At 46.7% G+C, this 12,500-nt stretch overlaps 1 protein-coding gene across 1 annotated transcript in view; it reads left to right on the top strand.

The window, feature by feature from the left end:
- Window positions 1-807: 807 nt before the first annotated feature.
- LOC311274321 (calpain-2 catalytic subunit-like) overlaps window positions 808-12,500 on the top strand; it is a 15,853-nt gene continuing 4,160 nt past the window's right edge. The window contains exons 1-11 of the mRNA XM_084381898.1: window positions 808-1,073; window positions 2,244-2,313; window positions 2,423-2,541; window positions 6,833-6,966; window positions 9,303-9,471; window positions 9,694-9,777; window positions 10,359-10,444; window positions 10,573-10,647; window positions 10,738-10,898; window positions 11,628-11,831; window positions 12,335-12,500. The exon at window positions 12,335-12,500 is cut by the window's right edge and continues 114 nt beyond it. Coding sequence (XP_084238024.1) covers window positions 834-1,073; window positions 2,244-2,313; window positions 2,423-2,541; window positions 6,833-6,966; window positions 9,303-9,471; window positions 9,694-9,777; window positions 10,359-10,444; window positions 10,573-10,647; window positions 10,738-10,898; window positions 11,628-11,831; window positions 12,335-12,500 — 1,508 coding nt within the window. The 5' untranslated portion in view covers window positions 808-833. The remainder of the gene's footprint in view (window positions 1,074-2,243; window positions 2,314-2,422; window positions 2,542-6,832; window positions 6,967-9,302; window positions 9,472-9,693; window positions 9,778-10,358; window positions 10,445-10,572; window positions 10,648-10,737; window positions 10,899-11,627; window positions 11,832-12,334) is intronic.

Below are 12,500 nucleotides of genomic sequence, written 5' to 3'. Positions count from 1 at the left end.
CATTAGACACAGGGACATGTTAAAGAAATATAAATGTACAGTTAGGAACAAAAAACTAAACGATAGCCACATGAAACTTGAAGATATTGAGAACGCCAGCTGGAGCCTCACATGGACAGCAGGGGGAGACATCTGGTCTGACCTTTGACCTCATCCGTCTTTACTGGTTGTTATCCACACACAGCTGATCAGGTCAGTGATGAGAGGGTCGAGGTGGATTCAGGTTTTTGATCCAGACCCTCCTCTGGTGATCATGTGACATGTGGCTGAGACAGAGTTCAGTCTGTGTGTCGACACCTGATGTGTTGATCACACCTCACTGAATAATTCAGTCGCTGATATCACACTGCTCCCTCACCTGGAACACAGCGCCGCCCACTTTACACCTGACTGCCTTTATCTCTCTCACACACGCACACACACACACACACACACCTGCAGCACCCGCACAGGTAAGTACGGATCACTGCACACCTCAGACAACATTTGGGCATAACAGCAACTGCAGCTTCATATCAGTTAGATCCTGGCAGACTCTCATCAGACTCTCATCAGACTCTCAGACTCTCAGACTCTCATCAGACTCTCATCAGACTCTCATCAGACTCTCAGACTCTCAGACTCTCATCAGACTCTCATCAGACTCTCATCAGACTCTCATCAGACTCTCAGACTCTCAGACTCTCATCAGACTCTCATCAGACTCTCATCAGACTCTCAGACTCTCAGACTCTCATCAGACTCTCAGACTCTCATCAGACTCTCAGACTCTCAGACTCTCAGACTCTCATCAGACACTCAGACTCTCATCAGACTCTCATCAGACTCTCAGGATGGCGAACACAGCAGCAGAGCTGGCCCGGAGGAAGGCCCGGGAGGAAGTGGGCGCCGGTAGTCGGGCCAACGCTGTCCCGTTCAACCAGCAGGACTTTGAGCGTTTGCGGAGCGAGTGTCTGCAGACCGGCTCGCTGTTCTGTGACCCGACCTTCCCCGCAGGCTGGGACTCTCTGGGATACAACCAGCTGGGACGCTACTCCTCCAAAACCATGGGGGTGGAGTGGAAACGACCCACGGTGAGCTGAGACACTGAGAGGGTTTGATTGTCTTCATTATTAATGTTTTAATCATCTGTCTATATCGTTGAAGCTGTTACAGCCGCACCACAGTTTCCATGAACATGAACATTCAGCTGGTTAAATAATTTAACATTTATTAACTAAAACATGGTTTATGTGAACACAAGACTAAAACTTGTGTTCATGAGATTTAATGAGGAAGAGGAGAACAATTACACACAACATGTTAACTTATTAACCTCGTCCTGTTTCCTGTGTCCACGAACACACACACACGAACACACACACACACACACACACCTGTCATCTGCAAACATGTTTACTTTCATACTTAAAGGAATAATTTAACGTATTGTTTTTCTTTAGGGAGACGTTCAGGTGTCACTGTGTCAGCACAGAGCTGCAGTCAAGGCGTTGATAGCTTAGCTTAGCATAAAGAATGCAGGTGGGTGGAAGCAGCCTGGTTCTGTCCAAACAGAATCCAGCAGCTTCTCTAAAGTTCACTGATTAACTGTTTTATTTAATCTGGATGCAAACAGAGAAGTTTGTGGTTTTAGGTGGAGTCGTGAGTTGGAACTATTTCTTGACAAACACCAGTGTATCCATCCGCCCCGTACCTGTGTGCAGCCTCTCCAGCTTCAGGGCAGGAGGCCAGATTCTGCAGCCTTCTCCCAGTTTACAGATATTAAAGATAAAATCAAACCACCTCCTGTTAATCAGAGTCTGACTCAGTCTGTTTAAATATTAACCCAACGAGTGTGAACACACCGCAGGGGGGCTGGTACACCTGGACAGGTGTTACCAGGTCTGTTTTCTCTCACTTTAGTTTCATCCTCTCAGGTTTGTAGTTTTTAGATGTTGTGTTGTTGCTGAGGAACCACGTCTGTAGAGACCTTCAGTGTCTCCTCAGGACAGTACTACTGATAACAGAGTATTTATACAGTGTGGTAGTACTTTTACTGTAGTACTGGATCTGAATACCTCCTCCTGATTGGTTCAGTCTCATTCTCTTCACTTCCTGTTACTGGAAATAAAATGAAAACATGATGAAGTGTGAATTTTGTTCTGGAGACAAATCAGATAAACACAACTTATTATTATTGATATAATGATGACAATGATGATGATGATGACCATCACTAATCACCTGCTGTCTCATCCAATCAGGAGCTGTGTTCTGATCCTCGCTTCATTGTTGACGGAGCGAAGAGAACAGACATCTGTCAGGGAGAGCTGGGTGAGAACACACACACACACACACACACACACACACACAGCTGTGTGACGTCTGACAGGTGTGATCATGTGACCTGGTGTGTGTGTGTGTGTGTGTGTGTGTGTGTCAGGTGACTGCTGGCTGCTGGCTGCCATTGCCTCTCTAACTCTGGACCCGGCCATCCTGAACAGAGTGGTTCCTCCTGGTCAGAGCTTCAGCTCGCAGTACGCCGGCATCTTCCACTTCCAGGTCAGAAACACCCAAAAATACAGAAAATAACTGTATTTTATATTTCATAGTTATTCATACGTCAGATTCTTCACTCAAGGTCCATTCACCAGATTTCTCCCAGGGCTGTCAGTCAGATGTCACAGTCTTAATCTGACACTCCACTGATGAAGACCATGAGATGACTCTGAATGTTTTTGGATCCATATCAAAATGTATACTCACTCATAGATACTAGCCACCTAAATACTTTTCTTCATCAGAGGTCTCAGTAAAGATGTGATGGAGACAGGTCTGTGTAAAGATGTGATGGAGACAGGTCTGTGTAAAGATGTGATAGAGACAGGTCTCTGTAAAGATGTGATGGAGACAGGTCTGTGTAAAGATGTGATAGAGACAGGTCTCAGTAAAGATGTGATGGAGACAGGTCTGTGTAAAGATGTGATGGAGACAGGTCTGTGTAAAGATGTGATAGAGACAGGTCTCTGAAAAGATGCGATGAAGACAGGTCTGTATAAAGATGTGATAGAGACAGGTCTCTGTAAAGATGCGATGGAGACAGGTCTGTATAAAGATGTGATAGAGACAGGTCTCTGTAAAGATGTGATGGAGACAGGTCTGTGTAAAGATGTGATAGAGACAGGTCTCTGTAAAGATGTGATGGAGACAGGTCTGTGTAAAGATGTGATGGAGACAGGTCTGTGTAAAGATGTGATAGAGACAGGTCTCTGAAAAGATGCGATGGAGACAGGTCTGTATAAAGATGTGGTGGAGACAGGTCTCTGTAAAGATGTGATAGAGACAGGTCTGTGTAAAGATGTAATAGAGACAGGTCTGTGTAAAGATGTGGTGGAGACAGGTCTGTATAAAGATGTAGTGGAGACAGGTCTGTGTAAAGATGTGATAGAGACAGGTCTCTGAAAAGATGCGATAGAGACAGGTCTGTGTAAAGATGTGATAGAGACAGGTCTCTGTAAAGATGTGATAGAGACAGGTCTCTGTAAAGATGTGATGGAGACAGGTCTGTATAGAGATGTGATAGAGACAGGTCTCTGTAAAGATGTGATAGAGACAAGTGTCTGTAAAGATGTGATAGAGACAGGTCTCTGTACAGATGTGATGGAGACAGGTCTGTGTAAAGATGTGATAGAGACAGGTCTCTGTAAAGATGTGATAGAGACAGGTCTGTAAAGATGTGATGGAGACAGGTCTGTAAAGATGTGATAGAGACAGGTCTCTGTAAAGATGTGATGGAGACAGGTCTGTATAAAGATGTGATGGAGACAGCTCTGTGTAAAGATGTGATAGAGACAGGTCTCTGTAAAGATGTGATGGAGACAGGTCTGTGTAAAGATGTGATGGAGACAGGTCTGTGTAAAGATGTGATAGAGACAGGTCTCTGAAAAGATGCGATGGAGACAGGTCTGTATAAAGATGTGGTGGAGACAGGTCTCTGTAAAGATGTGATAGAGACAGGTCTGTGTAAAGATGTAATAGAGACAGGTCTGTGTAAAGATGTGGTGGAGACAGGTCTGTATAAAGATGTAGTGGAGACAGGTCTGTGTAAAGATGTGATAGAGACAGGTCTCTGAAAAGATGCGATAGAGACAGGTCTGTGTAAAGATGTGATAGAGACAGGTCTCTGTAAAGATGTGATAGAGACAGGTCTCTGTAAAGATGTGATGGAGACAGGTCTGTATAGAGATGTGATAGAGACAGGTCTCTGTAAAGATGTGATAGAGACAAGTGTCTGTAAAGATGTGATAGAGACAGGTCTCTGTACAGATGTGATGGAGACAGGTCTGTGTAAAGATGTGATAGAGACAGGTCTCTGTAAAGATGTGATAGAGACAGGTCTGTAAAGATGTGATGGAGACAGGTCTGTAAAGATGTGATAGAGACAGGTCTCTGTAAAGATGTGATGGAGACAGGTCTGTATAAAGATGTGATGGAGACAGCTCTGTGTAAAGATGTGGTGGAGACAGGTCTGTATAAAGATGTGATGGAGACAGGTCTGTGTAAAGATGTGATGGAGACAGATCTCTGTAAAGATGTGATGGAGACAGATTTCTGTACAGATGTGATGGAGACAGGTCTGTGTAAAGATGTGATGGAGACAGATCTCTGTAAAGATGTGATGGAGACAGATTTCTGTACAGATGTGATGGAGACAGGTCTGTGTAAAGTTGTGATAGAGACAGGTCTCTGTAAAGATGTGATAGAGACAGGTCTGTAAAGATGTGATGGAGACAGGTCTGTGTAAAGATGTGATGGAGACAGATCTCTGTAAAGATGTGATGGAGACAGATTTCTGTACAGATGTGATGGAGACAGGTCTGTGTAAAGATGTGATAGAGACAGGTCTCTGTCAAGATGTGATAGAGACAGGTCTGTAAAGATGTGATGGAGACGGGTCTGTGTAAAGATGTGATGGAGACAGGTCTGTATAAAGATGTGATAGAGACAGGTCTCTGTAAAGATGTGATGGAGACAGGTCTGTATAAAGATGTGATGGAGACAGCTCTGTGTAAAGATGTGGTGGAGACAGGTCTGTATAAAGATGTGATGGAGACAGGTCTGTGTAAAGATGTGGTGGAGACAGGTCTGTATAAAGATGTGATGGAGACAGGTCTGTGTAAAGATGTGATGGAGACAGATCTCTGTAAAGATGTGATGGAGACAGATTTCTGTACAGATGTGATGGAGACAGGTCTGTGTAAAGTTGTGATAGAGACAGGTCTCTGTAAAGATGTGATAGAGACAGGTCTGTAAAGATGTGATGGAGACAGGTCTGTGTAAAGATGTGATGGAGACAGGTCTGTATAAAGATGTGATAGAGACAGGTCTCTGTAAAGATGTGATGGTGACAGGTCTGTGTAAAGATGTGATAGAGACAGGTCTCTGTAAAGATGTGATGGTGACAGGTCTGTGTAAAGATGTGATAGAGACAGGTCTCTGTACAGATGTGATAGAGACAGGTCTCTGTAAAGATGTGATGGAGACAGGTCTCTGTAAAGATGTGATAGAGACATGTGGTGGAGTTTCAGTCTGGAGAGTGAAGCTGCTCTGTCGTCAGGCGGCAGCAGATGCTTCTGTATCTGTCGTCAGGCGGCAGCAGATGCGTCTGTATCTGTCGTCAGGCGGCAGCAGATGCTTCTGTATCTGTCGTCAGACGGCAGCAGATGCTTCTGTATCTGTCGTCAGGCGGCAGCAGATGCGTCTGTATCTGTCATCAGATGGCAGCAGATGCTTCTATATCTGTTGTCAGGTGGCAGCAGATGCGTCTGTATCTGTCGTCAGGTGGCAGCAGATGCTTCTGTATCTGTCGTCAGGTGGCAGCAGATGCTTCTGTATCTGTCGTTAGATGGCAGCAGTGAACAGACCGTGTCGGGGTGGGTGTCGTCTTGTAGAATCTCTGGACTCTGTGCAGATGTCTCACTTCACTGATGTCACTGATGCTCTGTAGATGGTACCACTGATGTTCTGGGCCTGATGAACCAGTCAGGATGATTTCTGTTGCTTCGCTGTAAAACATGACCAGAACTTTTAGAGTTTTTCTCTACCAAAGTCATCTGAATCCCTCAGAGGAACACGAATACAGACACAGCTGCAGCTCATGATGTCACTTCCTGTGGAGGCGTGTCGAATAGTTTCCATCATGTGAGGCTGTTGCGAACAATAGAGCGTCCTCAGAGAGCAGCTGAGGTTTCCTACACAGACTGAAACAGCTCAGAGACACAGAGATCAGCTGATCCTCTCTGTGTGAAGTCACAACATTTAATATTTAACATTTATACTCTAATTTAAACGTGTTTATATGTTCTGTATGTGCAGCATGAAGGTCTACAGCTGAGCTCAGCCTGTGTCGTTAAGTAACTGAACCATGACACCTTGATCACATCTGGATGTCCTCCACCGATCAGACATTTGAACGTCACACAGACTAAACTGATGGTGCGTTCGGGTGCTCTTCTGTGACTCGTAGTCACAAATCTTTGTAAGTTTCTTTACTGAGTCTGAGCTGAAGAAGTGAAGATGATTGGTCGATGTGCCTCAAACTATAACTTCAACTCCTTTTTCACAACACTGAGTCTTGTATTGACACTTCAGGTGACACATCAGCTCCATCAACATGTCCAGCAGCTTTTCATTGGTCCACTTCAGGTGATACATTTACCTGAGAAACACTTGCTCACATCATCAGGTTTTCAGATTTAGCTCCAACTAAACACATTCAGGACACACAGGCAGTGCAGGAGTGGGTGGAGCCTCTACAGGAAGTGACATCATGTTTGTCTGTGTGTACCTGCAGCTGTGGCAGTACGGAGAGTGGGTGGACGTGGTCGTGGACGACCGGCTGCCCACCAGAGATGGGAAGCTGCTGTTCGTCCACTCAGCGGAGGGTGGAGAGTTCTGGAGCGCTCTGCTGGAGAAAGCCTACGCCAAGTAAGAGCCACGTTCATGTTCCCCTCAGGATGAACCACAATAACTGTTCGTGTGGCGCCACCATCAGGGCAGCGTGGTAATGTGTCCAGTAATACTTCACATCAGCCTCAGCTGTTGAGTGACAGTTAGCTAATGTTAGCATGCTAACAGGCTAAATTAAAATAGTGAATATAAATAACATTATACCTGCTGAACATCAGCATGTTAGCATTTAGCTCACAGTCCAGCCTCACAGAGCTGTTAGCATAGCTGCCAAGAACCTGTGGATGATGACCATGTGAGCCGACTGAAAGGTACAAAGGAGGTGAGTCCACGTCTGTGTGGAAGGACACGGGACGTTATATCTGCGAAAGGCAGCTAGCAGCAGCTAACAGTGGTTAGCAGCTAACAGCTAACTCAACCAAAATGATGTTTGACTTGTGGAGGAGGAGCTCAGATGAGATCAGCCGCCATCTAACAGGGTGTGTGTGTGTGTGTCTGTGTCTGTGTGTGTGTGTGTATGTTGGCTGTGTGTGTGTGTGTCTGTGTGTGTGTGTGTGTATGTTGGCTGTGTGTGTGTGTATCTGTGTGTGTGTGTGTTGGGTGTGTGTCTGTATGTGTGTGTGTGTGCGTGTATGTTGGGTGTGTGCCTGTGTGTGTCTGTGTGTGTGTATGTTGGGTGTGTGTGTGTGTGTGTGTGTGTGTGTGTGTGTGTGTGTGTGTGTGTGTTGGGTGTGTGTCTGTTGTGTATGTTGGGTGTGTGTGTCTGTGTGTATGTTGGGTGTGTGTGTGTGTATGTTGGGTGTGTGTTTGTGTGTCTGTGTGTATGTTGGGTGTGTGTGTGTGTGTCTGTGTCTGTGTGTATGTTGGGTGTGTGTGTGTGTGTGTGTGTGTGTGTGTGTGTGTCTGTGTGTATGTTGGGTGTGTGTGTGTGTGTGTGTATGTTGGGTGTGTGTGTGTGTGTGTGTGTGTGTGTGTGTCTGTGTGTATGTTGGGTGTGTGTGTGTGTGTGTGTGTGTGTGTGTGTGTATGTTGGGTGTGTGTGTGTGTGTGTGTGTGTGTATGTTGGGTGTGTGTGTGTGTGTGTGTGTGTGTATGTTGGGTGTGTGTGTGTGTGTGTGTCTGTGTGTATGTTGGGTGTGTGTGTGTGTGTGTGTATGTTGGGTGTGTGTGTGTGTACTCAGTGTGGACCTGCCTGTTAAACAAACAGAGCTGCTGACTCGGCTCTTTGTCGACCTGCTCAGTAAACACGAGGCCGCTTCATTAAAGTTTCTTCAGCTCAGCTTTTATTTTGAAGGAATCTTGTTGTTGAAGTGTCACTTTTTACTTTAATTACATTTAATAGTTTGAAGACTTTATTTTATTGTGATCAACGGACACACACACACTCACACACACACACACACACACACACACACACACTCTGTCTCAGTGAAACCAGACACGAGACCAGAACACATCCCTGGGAGGTGTAGAGAGGACGGCTCCTGTGGACACGTCACTGACAGTCTCACCTGGACGTCACCTGTCTGACTCCACCACAGACTCACCTGAAGACATTTAAAGATTACGTACTAAAATAGATCCGTCCATCTCTAACCATGTAACCATGGCAACCCCAACACAGTGCCGGAGGCGGGGCCTGTTCGGTCCTATGAAAGCTGCTCAGTGGCGTGTTGAAGCGATAAAATGACCCAGGTCTTCCGTGTCGTGCGGCTCATAGAGCGTTCACACCAGAGGCCGGCTAACTTCCTGTTTAGCACCCGGCTAACTTGAATAGAGATAATTGCTATATAAACGAGTCGTGTGTTTTGCGGGACGCTGTCGTTACACAGTTTGACCACTAAGAACTCGCTTCAGAACCTGGAGCTCCTCATGGGGCGTGAACTGTCCACATGTCAGTGTGTCCTTAACGTTTCATGGATACATCCAGTAGGGGGCAGCTCAGAGTCTCTGACCACATCAAACATGGCGCCGGTGGAGGTGGTGCTAACGTTCCTGTTGGGAGACAGCGGTCTGGTCTGTGAGGTCATACGATGCGATACGTGAACGTCACACGTCATGAACGTCGTTTCCAGTTCTGTTCAGACTTCTTCACGGTTTACGGTCATCTCATGTGAACTATTGGCTGCGCTGCCCCCCGGTGGTGAGGACGCAGACGAGCTGAGCGGAGACGGTGGGCTGTGTACGTATCTGTAGCTAATGTTGAGCTTTAATGAGCCTTAACTCTGTGAGCAGATGTTGGACACAGCTGTTTACATCAACACTGAGTCACTCAGCAGGTTAGAGGTGTCCACATTATTTTGTCCACACGTCCCTCTGTAGGTACAGAGTTATCCGTCCTCTGTCTCCTGCAGGGTGAACAGCTCGTATGAGGCTCTGACTGGAGGGTCGAGTCTCGAGGGCTTTGAGGACTTCACCGGAGGAATCTCAGAGAGCTACACCCTGAAGGAAGCTCCGCCCTTCCTGTTCAACATCATGAGGAAGGCGCTGATGCTCGGCTCGCTGCTCGGCTGCTCCATCGACGTAAACACTCAAACACTCACATGATTTATAATCCCTGCTTATGATTGGCTGAGGTGCTGACATCATAGTGTCACTGAGGAAACAAAACTGAGTTCATGAGAAGATCAACAAGCAACATGTTTGGTTTTGTGCTCACACAATGCTAACACTGCTATAATGCTAACACTGCTACAATGCTAACACTGTTAGCTTCTCCTGTTTATCTGACACTGTGTTCCTCAGATCTCCAGCTCGTATGAGACGGAGGCTGTCACTAGTCAGAAGCTGGTTAAAGGCCACGCCTACTCCATCACAGCAGCACGGCAGGTGAGGCATTCTGGGAAACGACTGGATGCTCCACTTGTCTTTTAATGCATCAGGAGGAGAAACAGGAAGCCATTGCCAAGGCTGAGGTTTTACAGCGGCACCTGAAAACACCATAGGTCATGGTCCTCCTGAGGGTGGTCTGTCTGTGGACCAGCAAGTTCAACCAGTCCACATTAAAGGTGTCCAGATGTCCAGAATCCAAAGCTAGCTCCAAATCTACGGGGGGCCGTGTAGCCACTAACTGCTGCTCACTATACTGTGCTGTAGCAACTAGCTGCTGTTAGCAAGTAGCCCAGTTAGCTGTGGAGCTAAGTATCTTGATTAGCTGATGGAGTCACCGTGGTCAACCGGGCTGGACTGGAACTGAACAAAGGACTCATTCCCTCCTGGTCTGGACCAGCAGGTGGACTGGTTCCCTCTTGGTCTGGACCAACAGGTGGACTGGTTCCCTCTTGGTCTGGACCAGCAGGTGGGTTGGTTCCATCCTGATCTGGACCAACAGGTGGACTGGTTCCCTCCTGGTCTGGACCTACAGGTGGACTGGTTCCTGTCCTGAATATAAAGTAAATTTGGTTCTGCAGGTTCATCACCTTGGTTCTCCTGTGGAGCTGCTGAGGATCAGGAACCCCTGGGGTCAGGTGGAGTGGACCGGAGCCTGGAGTGACAAGTGAGTCCAGGTCCTCATACTGACCTGTGTGTGTGTGTCTGTGGTTGGGTGTGTGTGTGTGTGTGTGTGTGTCTGTGTCTGGATGAGGCGTTCAGGGACCCTCTGATGTTCGTGTTTCTGTGTGTCAGTTCTGGGGAGTGGGACCGGGTGGATCCAGAGGAGAAGAAGAAGCTGGATCACTCTGCTGATGATGGAGAGTTCTGGTGCGTTCACTGACCTCCTCACAGGGTCAGTTATTGGGGTTTTGTTGCTGGAGACATGTTTCAGTCAGCGTCTTCTTCTCCTCTCTGCAGGATGTCCTACACCGACTTCCTGCGTCAGTTTTCCCGCCTCGACATCTGTAACCTGACACCCGACACGCTGAGCAGTGACGAGGTTGGTCGCTGGAACTACGGCGAGTTCGAAGGCGTGTGGAGGGTCGGCTCCACGGCCGGAGGCTGCAGGAACTACCCGGGTACAGAACCGCCGTCAGTCCGGCTCCAGACGCTTCGATTAGCTTCAGTCAAACCCAGTTCTCACTTTCAGTCTCATTTGCGTCGTCCGTCTTGTATACTTTTGTCTTCTGAACATTTTGAGGTTCCAGCTGACACTACCAGTTACCATGGCAACAGCGGTCATCTATGTGCCTCTGCAGTGAGAAAACTTTAGTAAAGCACTAGCATTAGCATTAGTATTAGCAGTGGCCCAGCTAGAGCAGCTGATGGTTCTGATTGGCTGAGGCTCTGCTGTGTTGATGTTTCTTCATGTCTGACTGTCGACTCGTTCTGCTGACAGACGGAACAACAGCTGATCAATAACTTCTGACCTTCTGACTTCTGGCTTGACCAATCAGGAGCTACAGTGTGAAGCTTTAAATTAAATCAGTAATTAGTTAATTTGTTCCTTTTTCACATTAATCTTCAGTTTTAATTGGTTGATGAAAAGTTATTGCTAGCTAACATAGGTGTCGCTGACACTAGCCAACGTCAACGTCGCTGACACTAGCTCACGTTAACGTCGCTGACACTATTTATTGTTGATGTCACTGACACTGGCCAACGTTAATGTCGCTGACACTAGCTCACATTAACGTCGCTGACACTAGCTAATGTTAACGTCGCTGACACTAGCTAACGTTAACGTCGCTGACACTAGCTAAGGCTGACTGTACATAAACACACTCTGACCTCGTGTCTCTCTGCAGCCACGTTCTGCTCAAATCCTCAGTTCTTCATCCGCCTCGATGACGTCGATGACGACCCGCATGACGGCGAAGACGGCTGCACCGTCCTGATTGGTCTGATGCAGAAAGACGCTCGCAGGGAGAGACGCTTCGGACGAGACCTGAACACCATCGGATTCGCCATCTACCAGGTACAAATAGGCTATCACAATTACACACCAACAAGTACCTCCATGAAAAGTACTCCCACTGAGGTTCAAGTACACAAGTATTCTCAGCTGAGAAAAAACACAGCTGTGTGTTTTTATATTTTTGTGTTTGTGTGTGTCTCTCACAGGTTCCTGATGAGGTCGGTTCACCTTCAGCACTCATACAAACCTGAGTATCAGAAGAAGTAAAAGTACCATCACAGTCAATGTAACCGAGTACATTTACACAAGTACTGTACTTCAGTAGAGTGTACATGTGTTCTGACAGTTACAGTTACTAGTTACTTTTCAGATTATAAACATTAAATAATAATAAACGAGGAGTATAAAGTCAAGTTATGAATGAAATGTGTCCATGATTTATGCCTTCATACTTTAAGAACATTTAGTTCCTAGTACTTGATTACTTTTATTGAAGTAAAGTTGGACTGTACTTTGACTGGACATGAAGTATTTGTACTGTGTTGCAGTATTTGTACTGTGTTGCAGTAAATGACGTGAACACTTGAAGTGAAACAGAAGTGATGGCGGACGTTCACGCTGACTGGCACTGTGAACCACATGCTCACTTCTTCTTCTGTGGTCAGTATAAAGGTCACAGTAAGGTCCACCTGGGCCCGGACATCCTGCTGAGGAGGGCGGCGGCAGCGCGCAGTCAGAACTTCATCAACCTGAGGGAGGTGTG

The sequence above is a fragment of the Pagrus pagrus genome, assembly GCF_965226575.1.
Source record: "Pagrus pagrus genome assembly, chromosome: 2".
In the NCBI taxonomy this organism is placed as follows: domain Eukaryota; kingdom Metazoa; phylum Chordata; class Actinopteri; order Spariformes; family Sparidae; genus Pagrus; species Pagrus pagrus.
Note: the sequence above shows the minus strand (reverse complement) of the source record. Positions and strands in the feature narration are given on the sequence as shown.